This window comes from Ixodes scapularis, unplaced genomic scaffold (genome assembly GCF_016920785.2).
Source record: "Ixodes scapularis isolate PalLabHiFi unplaced genomic scaffold, ASM1692078v2 PGA_scaffold9__187_contigs__length_104089568, whole genome shotgun sequence".
NCBI lineage: Eukaryota > Metazoa > Arthropoda > Arachnida > Ixodida > Ixodidae > Ixodes > Ixodes scapularis.
The window spans coordinates 70529821-70547819 of record NW_024609884.1 but is presented as its reverse complement, the minus strand read 5'-3'; the positions used below and the strand labels follow the sequence as shown (position 1 = coordinate 70547819).

The 17999-nt window shown below is 47.5% G+C and overlaps 3 protein-coding genes across 5 annotated transcripts in view; 2 read left to right on the top strand and 1 right to left on the bottom strand.

The window, feature by feature from the left end:
• Nucleotides 1-2610: 2610 nt before the first annotated feature.
• On the top strand, nucleotides 2611-5590 carry LOC8031457 (hexosaminidase D). Of its 2 annotated transcripts, none has more exons than XM_002405694.4 (2): nucleotides 2611-2945; nucleotides 3432-5590. In XM_002405694.4, exon 2 carries the CDS (start codon nucleotides 3443-3445, stop codon nucleotides 5168-5170), a length of 1728 nt encoding a protein of 575 aa, XP_002405738.2. In that variant the 5' UTR covers nucleotides 2611-2945; nucleotides 3432-3442; the 3' UTR covers nucleotides 5171-5590. The 2 variants fall into 2 exon arrangements, with proteins under 2 accessions (XP_002405738.2, XP_040356531.1); XM_040500597.2 differs by having other exon boundaries at nucleotides 2688-3007.
• Nucleotides 5591-6011: 421 nt separating this feature from the next.
• Nucleotides 6012-9727, bottom strand: LOC8031449 (F-box/LRR-repeat protein 4). The gene is made up of 6 exons (XM_029969992.4): nucleotides 9183-9727; nucleotides 8633-9107; nucleotides 8305-8571; nucleotides 8082-8248; nucleotides 7820-8022; nucleotides 6012-6891 (listed from the first exon to the last, which is right to left on the bottom strand). The coding sequence occupies exons 1-6, from the start codon at nucleotides 9273-9275 to the stop codon at nucleotides 6540-6542; spliced, it is 1557 nt and encodes a 518-aa protein (XP_029825852.1). The 5' UTR covers nucleotides 9276-9727; the 3' UTR covers nucleotides 6012-6539.
• An 813-nt stretch (nucleotides 9728-10540) lies between these two features.
• LOC8031451 (zinc transporter ZIP13) overlaps nucleotides 10541-17999 on the top strand; it is a 29031-nt gene continuing 21572 nt past the window's right edge. The window contains exons 1-2 of one of the 2 annotated variants that reach the window (XM_029970008.4): nucleotides 10541-11531; nucleotides 12103-12207. In XM_029970008.4, coding sequence (XP_029825868.1) covers nucleotides 11255-11531; nucleotides 12103-12207 — 382 coding nt within the window. In that variant the 5' untranslated portion in view covers nucleotides 10541-11254. The remainder of the gene's footprint in view (nucleotides 11532-12102; nucleotides 12208-17999) is intronic. The other variant, XM_040500601.1, reaches the window with a different exon arrangement.

The following is a 17999-nucleotide window of genomic DNA, read 5'->3' as shown; positions in this document are numbered from 1 at the left end:
CGCACTCCTCCGAGAGATCATGCCGCTCGGGCCACCCTTTTCGAACGGCGCGTGAATCACTGGGGCGCTCGTTAACACAGCCCCCCCGCCTGCGTTCACGCCGCTTCGCGGCGACAGTATCGGCTGCTAATTACAAAGCGTAACCAGTACACGCCGCTTCGCGGCGTCCAGCCGGCAATCCAAGCCCCGCTGTCCCCGATCGCACCTCCGGAAAGGGAGTCCGATACCATTTAGTTCTGCGAAGTTTCTCGACAACATTCAATTGTTTTTTTTTTTTTTTTGTGTTTCTACTGTTCATCGCAAAAAAAGGAAATGTAAATATCGCCAAATGCCTCGACAAAATAAAATGTTTGAGAAAAAAAAAAAAAAAGTAGGCCCACCGCGGATCGAACCCGCGTCCACTTGCGTATGAAGCGGACACCCTAACCCCTATGCCATGGCACCGCTTAGGAAACCCGTTGTGTCCACTCTTTTTATACGAGAAAAGCGGAGTGCGTATAGCCATTTCCGTCCGAAGTGCACTCCGGAGTGCGTATAGCTTTACTCTTTATGAATACCTCCTGTTCTTGGTGTTCTTGGAGATGTACGAGAGGTATTTGGCGGCTCTGGCGGTTCGCGATCGACGCCGGCACTCATCCGGCGAAGCTGAGTGCATACATTGTTTTTGTTGTCAACGGCTGCCACTGCGCACGGTCAACCTCGTTCCACTCGAGAACTTGAGCTGCTTCAGCTGGTTATCGACGGTTAATACGTCGCCACCCAACACCTGAACGTAGAACGAAAACAAAAACATTGCCCCCGCGGCCAAGGGCGCCAAGGCGGAACAGAACGGAACCGTACCAGCCAAAATTAAAGAATCAAGCAAGGAAAATAAAAAAAAAAAAGTAAAAACAAACAAAAACAAGAAAAGTACCTTTTTATATATATTTACTTTAAAACGTTATCTAAAAATCAACAAAATAACAAAACCGGAAGTGACGTCATTTTTTTTCAGCCAATCGGCGTTTCCAGTTTTACTGCCCCGAAACGCTTGTCTCGGGACCACTGATCTGTGCTCGGGACCCCTAGAGCACTATATAGCTCCTTCGGAGCAGAGTAGCGCAGTATAAACGGCTCTGGAGTAGCGCAATCTAGAACGCCGCCTCTCGGCGACTAGCGGCGAACGCCCGGAGGTTCCAACTGTGGTCAGAAATGCATGGAGAACGTGAGAAAATCGTTGTTTCTTCAGTATTGTGGGGTTGTACGGAATGGCAATTATTTTTGACATAATAATGGAACATTTTAGAATAACTTGTGCTAAGTTTTGTGCCCCGCAAGGACGTGACTTTTTTTTAAAAATTGCCTGAGCGGCATCATGCAGCAGACGACACGGCGACGTCACACCATTCACGTGACCCGCTCCGGCCAACCCGAAAAGCCCATCTCCGCTGCGAGCAAAAATCGTCTGCTTCAAACGCCATTGCCTTGGAAATTGCCTTCTCAAAATTTGCACACGCATCCGATATTATTAAAACTTTGATAAATGGTTTAGTGCTTTACTAACTTCACGACAGACTAGTTTTGAAAAGTGTGAACTCGCCGTTCATTTTTTAATCAGCCGTGTTGTGTCGATCCCCATGTATTCTCCCATAGGGCGGGCCGCCTCCTGGAACCCTGAGCACCACGTGACTCACGCCGAGCCGCTCTGTCGGCCATGTTGTCGGCAAAACACGGGGTTCAAAGGATTGCGCTACTCTGCTCCGTAGGAGCTATATAGTGCTCTAGGGACCCCGGGTGTCGGCGCACGGGATTTGCCACTCCTCCTCACCCACCTTTACCCCCCCTGGTACCAGGAGTTATTTCTCTAAAGCTGACGAGATCTGCGCGTAGTTCAACAACCTGCAAGTTTTATCTCATGGCCGCCAGTGGCCGCCACGGCCGCCACGCCTTGCCGCGGTGCCAGGAACTCGTCTCCAACAGGTCTGTTTAGCGTCCTATCCCGCCCATACATCAAAAGTGGTCCCGAAGTGGCAACAAATGACGTCACAGAAACCGAAGTGTCATACTGTTGGATGTTGCGATCCTGGCGGTTGGTCGTAGAAATGCTGGCGAAAAGCACGAGCGAACGTGAGTGTCGCTGTCGTCATGTCGTCCCCAGTCGTCCCAACTTCTGGCTGCTGATGCTTCTGTGGGCTGTCACACCAGAGAGCGACCTGCATCAGAACAGGCGTCTGCTACATCCACCACCGCTGCTAGAACACCGCCAGGACCGGGACCGCCGACAACATGACACTTTTATGACGTCACCAAGCGGAAATTGAGGGACCACTGTTTTGGACGCGGTAAACACACCAGTCTGAGACGGCACCATGACGCCACTGCTTTCTTATCTTTTTTTTCTTTTTCTTTTATAATTTGAACACGTACTGACGTTACCTGCCGGAGGACCAAGGCAATGTTTCTTGGGTTTAAATAAAGCATTAAAAGTATACACCCTGCCTTTTATATTGTGTAAGCATTGCCAATCGTTGTATAAAATATTTAAAAAGAACTACTTTATAAATTATATCTTCATTAAAATTGTCTTTTTTTTATTTATTTTTATTTTTTATAGAGAAGACGGCCAACGCTATCCGTAAGTCGAACTTCGTCGAACTTTACCAAACGGTCGGAGGCCTGCCTTGTCCCAGGTTTCGCCGAACCAGTAGACCTCAGGACTCAGGTGACTCAGGTGCCTCAGGTTCGACCGTTGGGTTCGACAAAAGTTCGCGACACCGATCCCCCGATCGTCAATGCCCCACTTGACTTCCCCTTTCCCCTTTCCTATTTTCTCCTCTACCTCTGTCGCCTCCGTCCGGGTGTTTCTTCGCAAATGTCGACGGCGCAGTCATCCTTGGCAAGACTTGGGCGCATTTGCCTTTAACCACGATGTGCAACATCGAGTGAGCAGAGGCAGGCCAACGATGGTGAATGGTCAACTCTCTTTGCTCTATGAAAAAGAAAAGAAAAGGAAAGAAAAACAAGAACGGTCTGTGTCTTTTAAAATACTCGTGGCCGCGAACACTGCGAAGGCCACTTAACTTGCCGTTGTCACTTCGCATATATTTAGGGGGGGGGGATTTATGTGTTGAGGATTATTAGCGGCTGTGTTATTGCGTGGGAAATATTTTTGAAAGGGATTAACGGCAGCCGAATAGGGATGCGGTTGAACTTTGATGTTTCGACGTCGGAGCTCGATTCCTCCGATAACGCACCTTGTTAATTTAATTGCGTCTTCGTCGACGGTAATGTGATCAGCTGCTATATATGTTTCGTGGTATCAGAATTCGTTCTTATGTGCTGTGCTACGTCAAAGATTCAGTATACCGTATTTCGCATGTGTGCACACTGCACTTTCCCATTTTTCTCTCAACTATGGCACATCCTGAAGTGGCTGTTCTCATTGTTTTCAGGATGACCCATAATGTGGTGTGCGCGAACACTCGTCTACGTCACCATGCCAACTCCGAAGACTCGTGTGTGGAAACTACTCATTCTGTGTGGGGCAATTGGGTCCCTCTTTTTTTTCTATAGGGCTACTAACAGTCTTTCTGTGCAATTATCTCCAGTTATTAAACAAGTCAGTGTTGTGTCACAGCCGAGCCCTAAGGCAGGACAGATGCCTGGGCAGACACTGGAAGATTCTCGCTCGGCATTGGCTACGACACCAGGCATTTCACGTATTGAGCGATTGCAAGATAAAATCCGCCTGACACCAGTGCCCTTGAAGCAAGTATTGGTACATTTTGATCTGAAAGGCGCACCTCCCAAGGCAGACTTCTACGACGCAGCATTTCCGCTCTTACGGAAGCTTGGGGCCACTGGCGTGCTTATGGAATATGAAGACATGTTTCCTTACTGGGGAGCATTGAAGGCCCTGTCTGCAAAGAATGCTTACAACCGCAGTGAACTTGCTCACATATTGTCTGTTGCACATAAAAACAACTTGAAGGTAGTGCCACTGGTGCAAACCTTCGGCCACCTAGAGTTTGCCCTCAAGCTGCACGAGTTCATAGAATTGCGAGAGCTGAGCGACAGCCCACAAGCGCTGTGCCCATCCCTCAACAGTTCCCTTGGCCTGGTGAAAACCATGCTTGACCAAGTGCTCAGCCTGCACCCAGATACAGAGTATGTGCATATTGGGTGCGATGAAGTCTACTCCCTGGGCCGGTGTCCACGCTGCGAGGAAAGGCTCCAGCTGCCGGGCACGTCTCGGGACACTCTCTTTCTCGACCATGTGAAAAGTGTGGCCCAGCACGTTGTGCGTGCGGGGGTGCGTCCAATTATGTGGGACGACATGCTGCGTGGCATGGAGCCAGACAGTGTACGCCGCTGGAATGCATCCCAGCTCGTGGACCTCATGGTCTGGAGCTACACCCCCAACATCAGCAAGGACCTCGATGCCAAGATATGGGACAAATATTCCCAGTTTGGAGGCGTGTGGGTGGCAAGTGCTTTCAAGGGTGCAACAGGTGCCAAGCAACTCCTGCCAGACATCGGATATCACCTGAAGAATCACCACTCGTGGCTCAGGGCCCTGGAGGACCACGGGCAGAGTTGGCCACTGCGTGGTATTGCACTGACTGGCTGGCAGCGGTACGACCACTTTGCCACCCTCTGCGAGCTGTTTCCTGCAAGCATACCCTCTTTGGCGGCCAACCTGGTTTACCTCCAACGTGGACGCCTGGATACTCCCGAGTTGCATTCAATCAAGGCGCTGCTTGGCTGCAACAGGCCCATCCCTGTGTTTGGTCACACGGACGCTCACTTCCTATTTTGCCGCTTTCCTGGAGCCAAGGTGCTCACTGGAGTGCAGCAGCTGACGGGACTTCTTAGGCAGAAGCAGATCATGGAGAAGAACTCTAATTATGTGGGCTGGCTCGGTAGCTACAATATTCGGCACTTATTTGGAAGTCCCGACCACGTACGTGATGCCACTCGAAACTTAAGTGAGCTTTTGGGCACAGCAAATCACTTGCAAAGATTTTTGGGCGACGCACTAAGTGAAGTTTATGATTCATACACAGTGGCAGAGTGGATGGGCATCTTCCTGGAGCCAGTATTGAGACAGCTGAACCTGCTAGACCAGCAGACTCAAGACTTGCTGAATATTAACACCTGGCCTCGCAGGCCTCTGGAAACTACCAACTGAGATTAATTCAACTCGTTGCATTGAAAAGTGCCTTGTGCCTGTATGTTCAGGATGGTCTTGCGTGGCAACATTTTGAAGAGCGCATGGTTCAGGGTACATTGGCCAATCGGTGTTAACATTGTTACATGGTCACCATAGCTCTAGTCACTGACAAGGAGAGAATGACCCAGGGCATCTCTTTCAAATCTCTGGCCTTCAGCGTTGCCTTTGGTTCTTCTTGGTTGCGCCTGCACGCTCGAGGCTCACGAGACGCCCAAGAGTTATCCAAGGTAGGACAACTTGAACCCCCGGTCGCTCTTGTCCCGTCGGTGACTAATGTTTTCTGTGCATGTCTTAATAATTCCTTTTAATTAGGCATAATCAATGCATTCATGTTTTCTTGTTAGACTGAATGAAATAAAGTTTGCAAAAAGCATTGAATAATTTTTTTTATACTCAGAATAAATGTTTAAGGTCTATAAAATTACCAAGTAGACCTGGGTTTGGCAATACTTGGGCCAGAATGTTTGTAAATGATGAAAGGAAAAGTAGAACTGCTACACTTTGTAAGGGCTATTTGACAAATACATTACATACAAACTATAAAATAACTTCATTTGGCACAACAATTTGATCGTAGAACATGGAACTATGTCAAGGAAAAGGAACGTAGTTTAACAAGGCAGTAAGTGTGGCGAGTTGGTTGATCATCTTCAAAAGTGGAAACAGTGCAAAAAAATAAAGGACGAGTAAAAGAAGTGCACGGATACAGCTGAAGGAAAAGGAAGTATGAGGCTCGTTAATTCTTAGTGTGTTACTTTTTTTGCCGGTAAACAATTAAAAATGGTTCATGATGCAAGAGTGGTTTTTAAATGTTGTTTTATTTGCTATTTCATTAGCAAAAACTGTGTTTCCAGACAAACCTTAAAATATGTTTTGTTATCTTGGGGAATTGTGTTGGAATCTTCCACAGAAGCTGGTAGGTCTCCGTGGGTAGAAAGCCGTATGTCCTGCTTCAATGATCTAGGTGGAGTTGCACTTTGCTAGTGACTAGGTTACTAAGCTAAGATACTTTCACAGGTCCTGCATAATATTCCATGTAGCTTGTGGCACTTCTATTATGGCAGCATGAGCCATAAATGCTTCTAATATGAGTACATTCCAAATTCTTTTTTTTCAAGGATATTGCACAAAACGTCGGGGCCTCTCGCATATGTAGGTGTAAACCTTCTTATAGGGCATGCAGGTTTTAGACAGCATTTAATTTACTGAACTACTTCAACTGGTCTCGCTGCTTTACAGATTAATGTATAAATCGCAGTAACCAGTTTACATGCTGCAGGTTTGTTTCTGTTGCAAACATGGACATTGGCAAGTTTAGGAGCATGCATTAGTTAAACACCAGGTCTTTATAGCAAGAAAGGAGATATACCAGTGAAACTCTGCAATTGGTAGTGGAGCGAACCAGGGTATGCCTGTCTGCCCGATCAAAGTTTGACTTGACCAGTTCAAAGTACTTCCCGTCGCAAAGAACCAGACAGCGCAATCGCAAACACTTGACTCTGACTGTATCGATGGCCTTGCTGCTTCGATCGCTGAACCGCAGGGTCTCACTGTCCCAACCAATCTCGAGTCGTTCAATTTCTGGGCAGTTGTTAGCAATGGCATCCAACATGGAGTCAATGTGAATTTTTTGGTGAATCTTCTTGCAGCAGCCAGTGGCCATACCTGCAACCAAGATCCTACAAACACAGCAATAAATATTATTAGAGCCCTGAGGCTTATAATTAGGGTTCCGTGTTTTCGGAGTTTATTTTTCGTCAAATTCGAAGGGTGTTTTTCGAAGTTTATTTTTTGCCAAAGATTCAGAGCTTATCAGAGTTTATATTTGTTTGATCCCCAATTCTCCGAAATTCGGAGATTAATTTTAAAGTTTCTCCTAAGAAAAAAATAAATAATAACCGGATGCAAACATATGCCAGATAAAAAATAAAACGCGCTTGTATCAATTAAGATTTCTTCAGTTGAATTTGGCGTTGGTGTCATTGGCAATACTAATTTGTCCCAAAAGTCGCACACAAGTGTGGCTTCGATAAACGTAGATACCTTAAAATCAATAAACTGCTGGAGGTAACCGCGAGAAAGCTCATAGTCATCCCATCAATCTATCCCGCAGCCACGCGAGGTGGAGTGGTTAAGGATGTAACAGAGAAGTTTCAACTGCCCTCTTCCCTATTTTATACAATCTCTATGGTCCATAGCTTACACTGTTACAGAAACATACCCTCTCCTTTCTCTAAATCCCAAATGCCATGGCCCAAACTGGAAACCAAAAGAGTGGCTTTTGTCGTGACACGAATGGTACAATGACCTGTTTCGTCGAACCAACCTTGACGAGACAAGCCGTAAGACCCCCTTTTGACAACGGTCCGAAGCTTGAAAGATAATTATGGTGTCATTTTCCCACGACCATTGATCCTGCGTTCCTCAAAATGTAAAAAAATAACTTTTTCTTTTTTTGCTGGGGGGGGGGGGGGGCATGGGCACATAACAATTCGGAGATTATCAAATAAATTCTATTGACAAAAATTTTACCGGTGGGTGTTTTAAATCCGAAAACACGGAGCCCTACTTATAATCAAAATATGACTGCATCAACGACCCACTTACCTAATCTTCTTTATAATGGGAAGTGTGGTGCCCCAAAACTGCTCACAGAGATGAGGGATTCCTGACAATACCAATCCCTGCAGCATTGCTCCCTGAACCTTAATGAACTTTAGAAGTGCATCTTCAGACACATTCTCGTTGCAGTCCAGGTCTAAGGCGATGAGGTTCTTGATGTTTCCCTTTTCCATCCAGTCTTTAAGTACCTGCATGCACAGAGGAATATTAAAAGACTGCAGTTGCAAATCAATGAACATGTCCATACCTGATCGGTGAAGCCATCTTGCTGTCCTGCACTTAGGTAATGTAGGGCTGGTAGCCTACATAGCAAGTCGCTGAGGCATTCTGTCGAGAGCTCGGTAGCTGTTATATCGAGCTCCTGAACACTGGTATTTTCCCAGTCGACAGCCATGACATGCTCGGCCTTGAGCCCTAAATGGAGAGGAGTCTGAAAGCATGCATTATGCAACATGAAGGAGGCTACTTGCCTGTTTGTTGCATGAGCAGGGTTCGTAGCTTCTTACACCGCTGAAACAGTAGTTTGAGTGTGGAGCCCGTCACCTTTGCACAGTAATTGAGCGACAGGCATTCCAACTGGATGCAGTTGCTACTGAAAGCTTCAACGTGGGTGTCATCCACAAATGCAATGCCATACATGTTGACACACCGAAGGTTGGGTACTGCACTTTTAAGTTTGTGGATGTTGATCACCTCGTATATCTCCTCCTCCTCCTCCTCAACTTTCTCGTAAGTGCCTGTTGAAGTACCAGAGGGGGCCCATGAAATGGACTGAGATGAAAATGACAGCTCACTCACCTATCAGGTGCAGTACTTCAATGCCATTTATGAAGTTATAAATCTTGCGCATGAAGCCCTCCATAAAAATCACCTCGGACAGACAGATGCACATGACACGCAGCTTAGTCGGGAACGTGTGGAGGTCATTGAAGTCGTGCAGCTGCATGGCCGTGGAAAAATCCAGCAGCATGTGGCTCAGGTTGGGGCACTTGTTGCCAAGTTCGTGAAGCACGGTGTGCGTAATGAGCTCGATCGGGAGCTCTATGTAGCGCAGCGAGGGACCGAAGCGCACCGAAATGAGAGCTAGCAGCTTCTCGATGCTGGACACGTGCAGGCCGGACACCTCGGGTCTCAAGGACACGTGCGTCCAGAGGCGGGAGTCCGCGGACACGGTGCGCCATTTCCGGCACACCCGGGCCAGGCGACCAACTTCGCGCTGGGGCAAGTAGGAAAACACCAGAAGGAGCACTTTGTCTGGCAGTTTGTCGATCGTCTGCGCGAGAAGAAAGGAGGCGCAGTGAGGGGAGGCTCAGTGAGGACATGCTCGTGGTCGGTCAGAGCAGCGTACCACTGTGAGCCTGCCGTGGAAAGACCCTCCGTGGCTCGTCTCCTTGAGATTGGCGATGGCCGCTGAAGACACGTCCTGCGTAACTGCCCACATCTTGCCTCTCTGCGCTGCCGCCTCGGTGCGGGCCCGGCGCTACCCTCCAAATTTAGGCTGCGTATTTATATATACCCCGGACATTCTTTTTTTTTTTTTTTTTTTGGAGCGGTGCCAGGTTTGAGCACAGCAGGGGCCGGCTGGGCTTTTTGGCCTTGTGAGATGTGCAGTCAAAGCAGCATCGACCACATGTAATAACCTCAACGCTGCTGGTGAGCGTGCGCTTCCACCACTCTATTTAATAAACAATAATAATTTAAAGAAAGCGGTAATAATTTTTGTGGGCGAACTGAGAGAACAATGTACTCGACTGCCAAAAGCTGTCGAGTACATTGCTCTCCCCGCCTGCCCGAGCAGGCGGGGAGAACAATGTCCTCGACAGCTTTTGGAAACAAATTTCCGCCTGCTGCGATCTCCACCCCCGCGTCGAGGCGGGAAGGAAAACGCGAACCACTCGGACGTTAGCGTCCCACCAGGGGCTGGAATGGCGCTGTAGTTGGCGGCGAAACTTAGGGAGGCTGTAGTGAGGGTGGGCGCAACTCAAAACCTGGAGAGCGTTTGCAATTTAATGGCGGCGCCTGAGGGAGAGGATTCGAGAAAGGATATGTGCCAGTGTTGCCTGCACGAGAGCAGGCGCCCGCTCTGTTGCAGCTCTGTTGCTCCATGCGCCTTTCCTCCTCTCGCCTCCCATTGCAAGCAACGAGCGCCTTGGCGCAGCCTCTCTCGCTTCCTTCTCGCTCCGAGAATTGCAAACGTCGAGCGGAGAAAGCAAAGTTGCCAGACAAGCAGCAACGTCCAAGATGGCGAAATTTACCATTTTTCGCGTTAAAAAAATACTTAACCTATCGCAACAAAACTGGTGGCTATGGAAAAGTAATCATTTATACCTTGTGTAAATTATTCAAGCACCTTAATGGGCTGTTATGACCCGAGTTAGGAAAGAAAACGACCCTTTGCCCCATAGACTCCCAGCAAAATTTAGCAATTAAAGGGCGTCCATGTCCCGTGATCGCCGATCTAGCAGTTGCACCCACCCTCACTTGAGCCTCCCTAGCGAAACTTGAGCGCTTCGGCGCTATGCCCGACAGCAAGCCTACAAGCGGTGGGCCGAAAAATGTTTGCATTTTTAAAATTTGAATGACCGGTGGATATATACAAGCATGACAGAGAAGCATGATCATGTTGCCAACGTAAATCTAAAATCTAATCACGCCACTTGCGTCATCTGGTGGCTGTGGTATACACTACAGTCATACAGTTGATACAGTGACAAGTGAAAACAATAAAAGGTAAAAGCCGCGGCTCGCACAAGCCACATACCTCCCTGGCTCCACCTTTCCCGTCACCTGAAAATGAACTAACACGCCGTGGAAGGGTGACCAAGTTGGCCAAGTGGCCAAGTGACCAACGCCACTCGTACAGCCAAAAGAATGGTAAATTCAGACAAGAAATTAAAGAGGTTGAAATTTGGCAGTTGACCAAAACACAAGGAAAAGAAATGACCATCTGTACGAATGGTTGTGTGCCATAAATGGAGAATAGCGCCGTGTTTTTGGAAAAACGTCTGATGCAGCGCGGTCGCGCGGTGGTTCCCCATAACCAGTGCCATCCGAGATCCGAGGCATCAGCGAGTACCTACTCTCTCCGCTCCTCAGCTCGGTTATCCCCAGGCGCCGCGACAGCGGCGCCGGCGGCGTTGGCGGTGTGCGCTCTGCGCCCGACGTAAGAGAAGGGCAGCTGTGGGGGTCCCACTCAAGGTTCCGCGCTATCTGCCTCGGTCCCGAGCATCTTCGGTGAGCTTTTTCCTGTCGTCTTACCGTGCCTACTTCACTACAAGAAGAGATACGCTCAGCGCAGATGACGATAACGCTCGTGTATATCGGCAGCCCGGTGGAATAGAAGACGCGATGGGTTCGACGAAAGTGAATAGTCGATCGAGCCACGTCTGAGCGCGCTGCTGCTCGTCGACGTGGTCTGTCATGCCGTCGTGTGCTCAACTGTTGCGGCTCAGCCTCACCGCCGTGAGCCTGGTCCAAGTGTTGTGCGACCGAGCGCCCGCCAACGTTTCGTCGGGAGCTTCTCCGCGGGTGTGGCAGTCCTTCGGCTCAACGTCCGACGATGCTCGATGCACGTCCGCCACCAGCTACCAGACGTGGATCCTCTCCATTGCCGCTGCTTGCGTCGTGGGACTTAGCGGAATCTTCCCGCTTGTGCTGGTTCCCGTGGACGCTGGACTCAACTGGAAACAGAATCGAAGTATGTATCCCCCCCCCCCCCCCCCCCCCCCCCCCCGATTGGCGGCATCCTCGGAGCGCGTTCGCGCACCCGGAATTTGTAGGGATGCAAATTCTGGGTGCAGCCTGTCTGCCTGTCTCCGAGCTGGTTATGTATTGTTTTTTTTGTTTGTTTGTTTGTGTGTGTGTGTGGGGGGGGGGGGGGGGGGGGGGGGGGGGGGGGGTTGAGACGGACGGTTTTTGGACCATCATGACATATCCCCGTGGCGGCTCGATCTAATAGCTTGTTATCGTAGCTCAAGATTAGCTCAAGAGTTTGTGAACGACGCTGTTTAGTCGGGAAGCGCGATCGTTTCTCTTTGAAGGCGGCAGCCGCTTAGCATCTTCCCTATCTCTGCCGTTTTCTGATTGTAGCACCCTCTTTCTCCATTGGGCACCTGATAAGGACGGCCGTCTCAAGTGTGACCGCGTGTGCACCGGTCTTCCTCGGACACGGGGTCGCGTGCTCCATACCTAAACAAACACGCTCTCGCAGAAAGAAGCTGAGCTCGGCTTGAGTGCATTTATAACTCAAGGAATGCGTGTGTTTGCAGAAGGCAGCCGGACACTCAAGCTCCTGCTCAGTTTTGCTGTCGGGGGCTTGCTGGGCGACGTCTTCCTACACCTGCTGCCCGAAGCATGGGGACGACTACAGAAAGGTCTGTCCCCCCGATGGCCAAAGGCACGTCAAAGTCCCATCGAGAGAGATGCGATAACAGGAGCAGGACGGGGAAGTCAAAAGGATAATAATGGAAGAGGAGTATCTGGACACCTTTGCCTAGAACCCCTCCACACAAGTACTTAGAGGATCTAATCGGTGTGTGCTTGTCTGTATGTGCGATTTTTATTTTTAATTTTTTAGCTGCATTCTTGTTAAGCAGTATTTCACATATTTTCAGAGGGCGGAAGGCAGTAGTAACTCAAAGTGCATATTTAAAATATAATTTGCTGTCCATACCTGACCCTCTGGAAAAAAATAGACCATCATATCTTTGACATTTCCAACCAACATATTGTTTTCAAGTTTCATCTGCACCCAAGACAGGCTCCGTGCTAGGAGAGGAAAAATCAAAAAGGGAAAAAAAAATATTCGACAGAGACACCTAAAACCAGTCTTGGGTAGTAACGCGTTACTGTAATTTCATTACTTTTTTTGGTAACTTGTAACTGTAACTAGTTACTTTTTAAAACTGTAACTTGTAACTGTAGTTCTATTGCTTTTTTTAAGGTAACTATGAAAGTAACGACGTTACTTTTGTCGTTACTTTCCAGTGTTTTATAAATAATATATTACTGAATGAGGGAGTGGGGGGGGGGGGGGGGGGTGCAATTTAGCCATTCCTTGCACTTTCCAAATCGTCTATTCCGACATTTCGAGTGTCAAGTTGGCCTTGCACAAAGTTGTGAATACGTTCTTTCTCGCGAGTCACGACCCGAATATAGCCACGTGTAGATGTTATGAAAAAATATCTAGTTATCTTTACGCACACACTTGTGCTTTGTGACTGAACACTTACATCTTACTTTCTTGAAGCACTATCTATGTTGTGTTTTTTTTTTTTTTTGGTTTTGGTTTTCTGTGCAAACGTTTTTTAATCGGGTGAATCAACCGTGAAACAACAATACACGTGGAGGGCACTGCGCATGTTTCGTATTTTGATTTGTACCCCTACTCCGGCGTGGAAACTTTCAAACACTAACTTCGAGAAGCAACGGCTGCTGAGTTACAATATGAAGTAAAAAGCGTACTTTTTTTTAATTTTATGCAATAAAACGTTGTGAGGGCGTTTTCTAGTTTTTCTATATTTTTGGTATAGAAAAGTAACTGAAAAGTAACGTCGTTACTTTTTAAAAGTAACTATAACGAGTTACTCTTTTGTTGCGGTAACTGTAATGGTAATTTCGGTACTTTTTCCTGAAAGTAACTGTAACGAGTTACTTTTTAAAAGTAACTTACCCAAGACTGCTTAAAACTGCTTATGTGTAGGAATGCGAAAGCACTCTTACACACAGCGGATTCCTACAAGCAGCGCGCCACGTCTTCCTTTTCCCCACGGCGCCCCGGCGGTGACATCACCCTCTCCCACTGCGCAGGCGCGGCGAACCCCGCCGGCTTCACCGCGGCTTCCGTGACGAAGCATCCGCGTTGCTGTGCTTTTCTTTGTGTTTTATTTCTGAAGCACGTCCGCTTTGACCTTGAGAGCTCCCGCAGGCTTCTGTGGCGTTGCTGTGCTTTTCTTTGTGTTTTATTTCCGAGGCGCGTGCTTGGTGACGTATTGGTATGACCATCTTTCGGGGCACAACAATGGGACAAAGTGGTATCTACCGTATCAACTTCAGTATGGAAGAGAAAGAGAGAGAAGGGTAGGCAGGTTAATTGGTTTCGGCATAGCTTCAGGGAGAGAGGCCCTCGGATTCCTCCTTTTGGCTTACTATAGCAATTAAGTTTGAAAGCCTAAGAGTTAGAAATGACCGTATATTCATTTCAATCTCACCTAAACTTGTATACATCAACAATATTTTGTTTTTAAAAATATATATATATATATTTTTTTTTGCACTTGGGTTTAGAAACGCTTACGCCAACATATTCCACAGACATGTACGTAATGCGTTAAGGCCCTGTCACACTGAGGCAACACGACAGCAACATCAACACAACAGGTTGTCCAACAGTCGGGCAACTTGTTGCTCGCTCCCCGTGTTGTCCGACAAACCTGTCACATCGCGGCAACAGCACGACAACATGGAGGACAACTAAAATGTTGCCTCGGTATGACAGCTTTCGGCAACAAAAACAGCAGCAACTTGTGTTGGACAACGTGTGTTGCCCTGATCGCTGGCTGAGCGAATTTCGGGCCGGCAACACGACAACATAGATAGCTTCGATGGCAGAGCTAGTCCCCTTTCAATAAAGTCTTACTTGGAAAACGTTATTTAACAATAATTAGGGCTGGCGTGCAGCTAAAATATTTTCGTTTAGTGTTTTTGCTGCGTAGCAGGGTTGCCAGGTTGGGCTATTAATAGCCAAATTGGGCTACCTTGTCATGCATTTGGCGTCGAAATTTGGCGGTTGGCTATGTGGCTATTTTTGGGCTATTTCAAATCCTAACGCGGCACATATATTTTTTTTTTTTTTTTTTTTTTTGCTTTGCTTAGAGTAGTTGCACAAAAGATACTTCAGCATGGACGCAAGGCGACAGTCCACCCTTTCTGAATTCCCTCTTTTATGGATTTTTTGCGTGAAGATTCGTGAGCGTGGTGCCAAAACCTATTAGCTCAAGTGAGTTACCGTGACAGTTCAGCTCCGACGACATCACTTTTGTGGTAATCGTGGCTTATTTTATGCTCCCAAGTTCTTTCTGCATACTACTTGTGTCTCTTCGTTCCTCGAGTTTCCCACCATCCTCCTACAGGAAGCACACCATCCGAGCGAAAATGATACTAAATGCAACTCAAGACATCCTGCAGAATTTTATGTCGCCCGATAACGCGTGCTGTACCGGATATAACGAAGGAGGCTTTTCCACGAAACATGAAAGTTTCTTAAAGCACAATGAGCCATAACAAAAGACAACAAATTCGGGACAATGAATATTCCGAACATGGCCAAGATCAATGCGCAGGAGCAGCCCTGTTTCCGTTGCTATCCGAGCTTGCCATCGCGCTCCAGACACTGCGCATGTCGAATGCCGCCGTGGAGAGAGTATTCAGTCACGTGTCTCTCACAAAGTCAGTCCTAAGGTAGAACCTGTTCTTTCCAACTCTTCAATGCGTCCTCTATGTAAAGTGTGCTTTCCTTGGGAAGAACGAGTTCTGTAAGGACATCAACCCTACTGAAGAAGTTTTGCCCGTTTTAACACGGAAATCATGTATGAGGCGGAAAAGCCGGGCACGAGCGTGTGCTTCATAACTATGCGACTTCAAAAACGCGTGTGGAAAATTTTTGTACTTTTGTGTTTGAAATAAAACGTTCAATACATTTCAAGATGTAGATCTTGCAAGCTACTCCTAAACCCTAGATATGCAGACGCAGTGTCTTCGAATTGAGCTCCCACATTCAAGCGCGCAATTTTTTGGGCTCTGCAGAATATGGCTGCCCTTGGGCTACATAAATTTCTTGTATTTGGCTACTTTTGGGCTACGCCGTCTGGCTTTTGGCGGTTTCAGCTAGAAACTACCTGGCAACCCTGCTGCGTAGTTACGGAAAGCGATTTTCGAAATGGTCACAGCCACGGCCGTGAACGTTCAGCCTGGTTTTGAAATTAGAACTGCCGAGAGACCAGCTCACATTACTGATAGGGAAATAAAATGGCATGCCTACTCACCCGCTAATAAAGTATAATAAAAATGATCCAGAAAACCAAAGAATAAAAAATCGAAGCATAAAACGACCACTCTGATCATGATTGTTGATTCTTGGAACTTGGAAACAGCCGCTACCAGACACCTGATTTGTTTTCGAAATTCCCATGACGTTTTGGGGGAATGAAGCGATCAAGTAGACAGAGTTGAAAAATATTTATTCCACCCATTGTTATGAAGGCCGATCGTGTCGGTATCGCAGTTTTGAAGCACTGTCAGTTCGGCTCAACACCGCGCTACAAAAGACGTTTTGGGGTACTGCCGGTGCTAACTTAATTTTACAGTAGAAATAGGAATTGCATGAAAGAACCGGACAGAAACACTTCATACGGTGGCGTAAATCCCGAACATATATCAGCGATGTCACTTTCCTCCGTTATGGCTATCTCCTTTGTCAGCCAATGAAGAACATTTCGATAAAATAAAGAGCGGAAAATACTCCCCGTGTCAAGTTTTCTAATCACAGTCACTGGTTGATGTCGTACCGTGGTAACTCCCGGCCTCTCGAGCGCACTAGCACTTAGTAGTCACATTTGCAGCGATTCCGCGCCGCACACGAACGAAGGTAAACAATCAAGATGGCAGAGGCAGAGTGTTCCCCGTGTTGCCCCCGCTACCCCCGCTGCCCCCGCCGTCAGCGCGGTGCAGGCGGCTTTGGACAGGGTTGTCGGACAACAGATCGGGCAACACGGTTGCCGGGCGGCAGCAGCATGTTGCCCGACTGTTGTTGTTGCCTTGATGTGACAGGGTCGCCGGCAACACGACTTCCCCGTGTTGCCGGATAGAGTTGTCCAACTGTTGCCTCAGTGTGACAGGGCCTTTACAAGTAACGAGTTACTTCTACCTAGTATAACGAGTAACGTATGTAGTTACTTTTAAGGCCAAGTAACGAGTGACGATGTCTCGTTACTTCTAAGGAGTAACGCGTACAACACCGCCTAAACGGCCTTGTTTTTATTCGAACCCGAGTACGCGTCTATTGCGAGAACTAAAACAACGTAAATCGCTGAACACGTCAGTCGAACAGTTCAAGTGACGTGTCCAGCGCACGTGGTCCAGCGATAAACGTTGGTGCACTGAACTCGACAGCTGGGAATGTCCTTCACCCGGCGAACACAATAAGGTTCGTTGGTTGTTGAACCTTCTAGAACCGGGTACGGACCGAATGTAAACCCGGAGGTTGCGAACACGGGAAGGCACAGAACCCACTACCCGCTGTCCTCAATGAAGGCGCAGTTCCCGAAGATTCACCAGCTCTTCCTGAAGCACAACACTGCCGTTCCTTCGAGCGCGTCGGTAGAACGACTCTTCAGCGTCGCCGGAGATGTTTTTAGGGAAGCGGGGAAACATAACCGATGAAAACTTCGAGGCGCAGCTACTGCTTAGTGCAACGACTACTGAGAAGAAAACAATAAACCATGAAACAAAAACAGTTGTGTATTCGGTTGTCAAAGTAACGTGAAAAGTAACTCGTTACTTTTGAGGTAACTCACGCGTTCCTTGTGAGAATCGGTAACGAGTAACGTACTTAGTTACTTTTTGAGTGAGTAACGAGTAACAGTATTTAGTTAGTTTTTGGGGGTAACGCGTACATGTCTGATTCCACATGATCTGTGCGTTCGCGTTTTGTTTTAGTTCTGCCTTGTTTTTGCCATCTTACACTCGCGTTGCCATAAGCGATATTGCGCAATCATTCTTTTATTTTTTTTTTTTTTTCAGTTTTTGTTTTAGCGCAATGCGTCTCGTGCTGTTTTCGTGATTAAGGCGGCAATCTAGGACGCGATTTCTTTCTTCTCGGTACGTGTCTCCATCTCTTTCTGGCGAATCCCGGAGAAAAGCTCACCGGAGAAAAGCTCACCGGAGAAAAGCTCACCGGAGATAAGCTCACCGGAGAAAAGCTCACCGCGAAACCGGCGGATGCGGAGAAAAGCTCACCGATTTTTTCTTCTTTTTAGTTTTTATACGGAGGCTGTTGGATAATACGTTACATATATACATTTATTTTCATTAAAATTTCTCAGCTTTGTAATAACGAAACAGTCAATTTTTGTAGTATTGGTAAGCTTATTGGGTATATTGCTCCCAA

Coding starts and splice junctions, on each gene's coding strand:
- LOC8031457 (XM_002405694.4), top strand. CDS start 3,443: ATGTGGTGTGCGCGAACACTCGTCTACGTCACCATGCCAACTCCGAAG.
- LOC8031449 (XM_029969992.4), bottom strand. CDS start 9,275: ATGTGGGCAGTTACGCAGGACGTGTCTTCAGCGGCCATCGCCAATCTC. Junction 8,572..8,632: donor TGAAGTACTGCACCTGATAG/GTGAGTGAGCTG, acceptor GTACTTCAACAG/GCACTTACGAGAAAGTTGAG. Junction 8,023..8,081: donor AAGATGGCTTCACCGATCAG/GTATGGACATGT, acceptor CTGTGCATGCAG/GTACTTAAAGACTGGATGGA.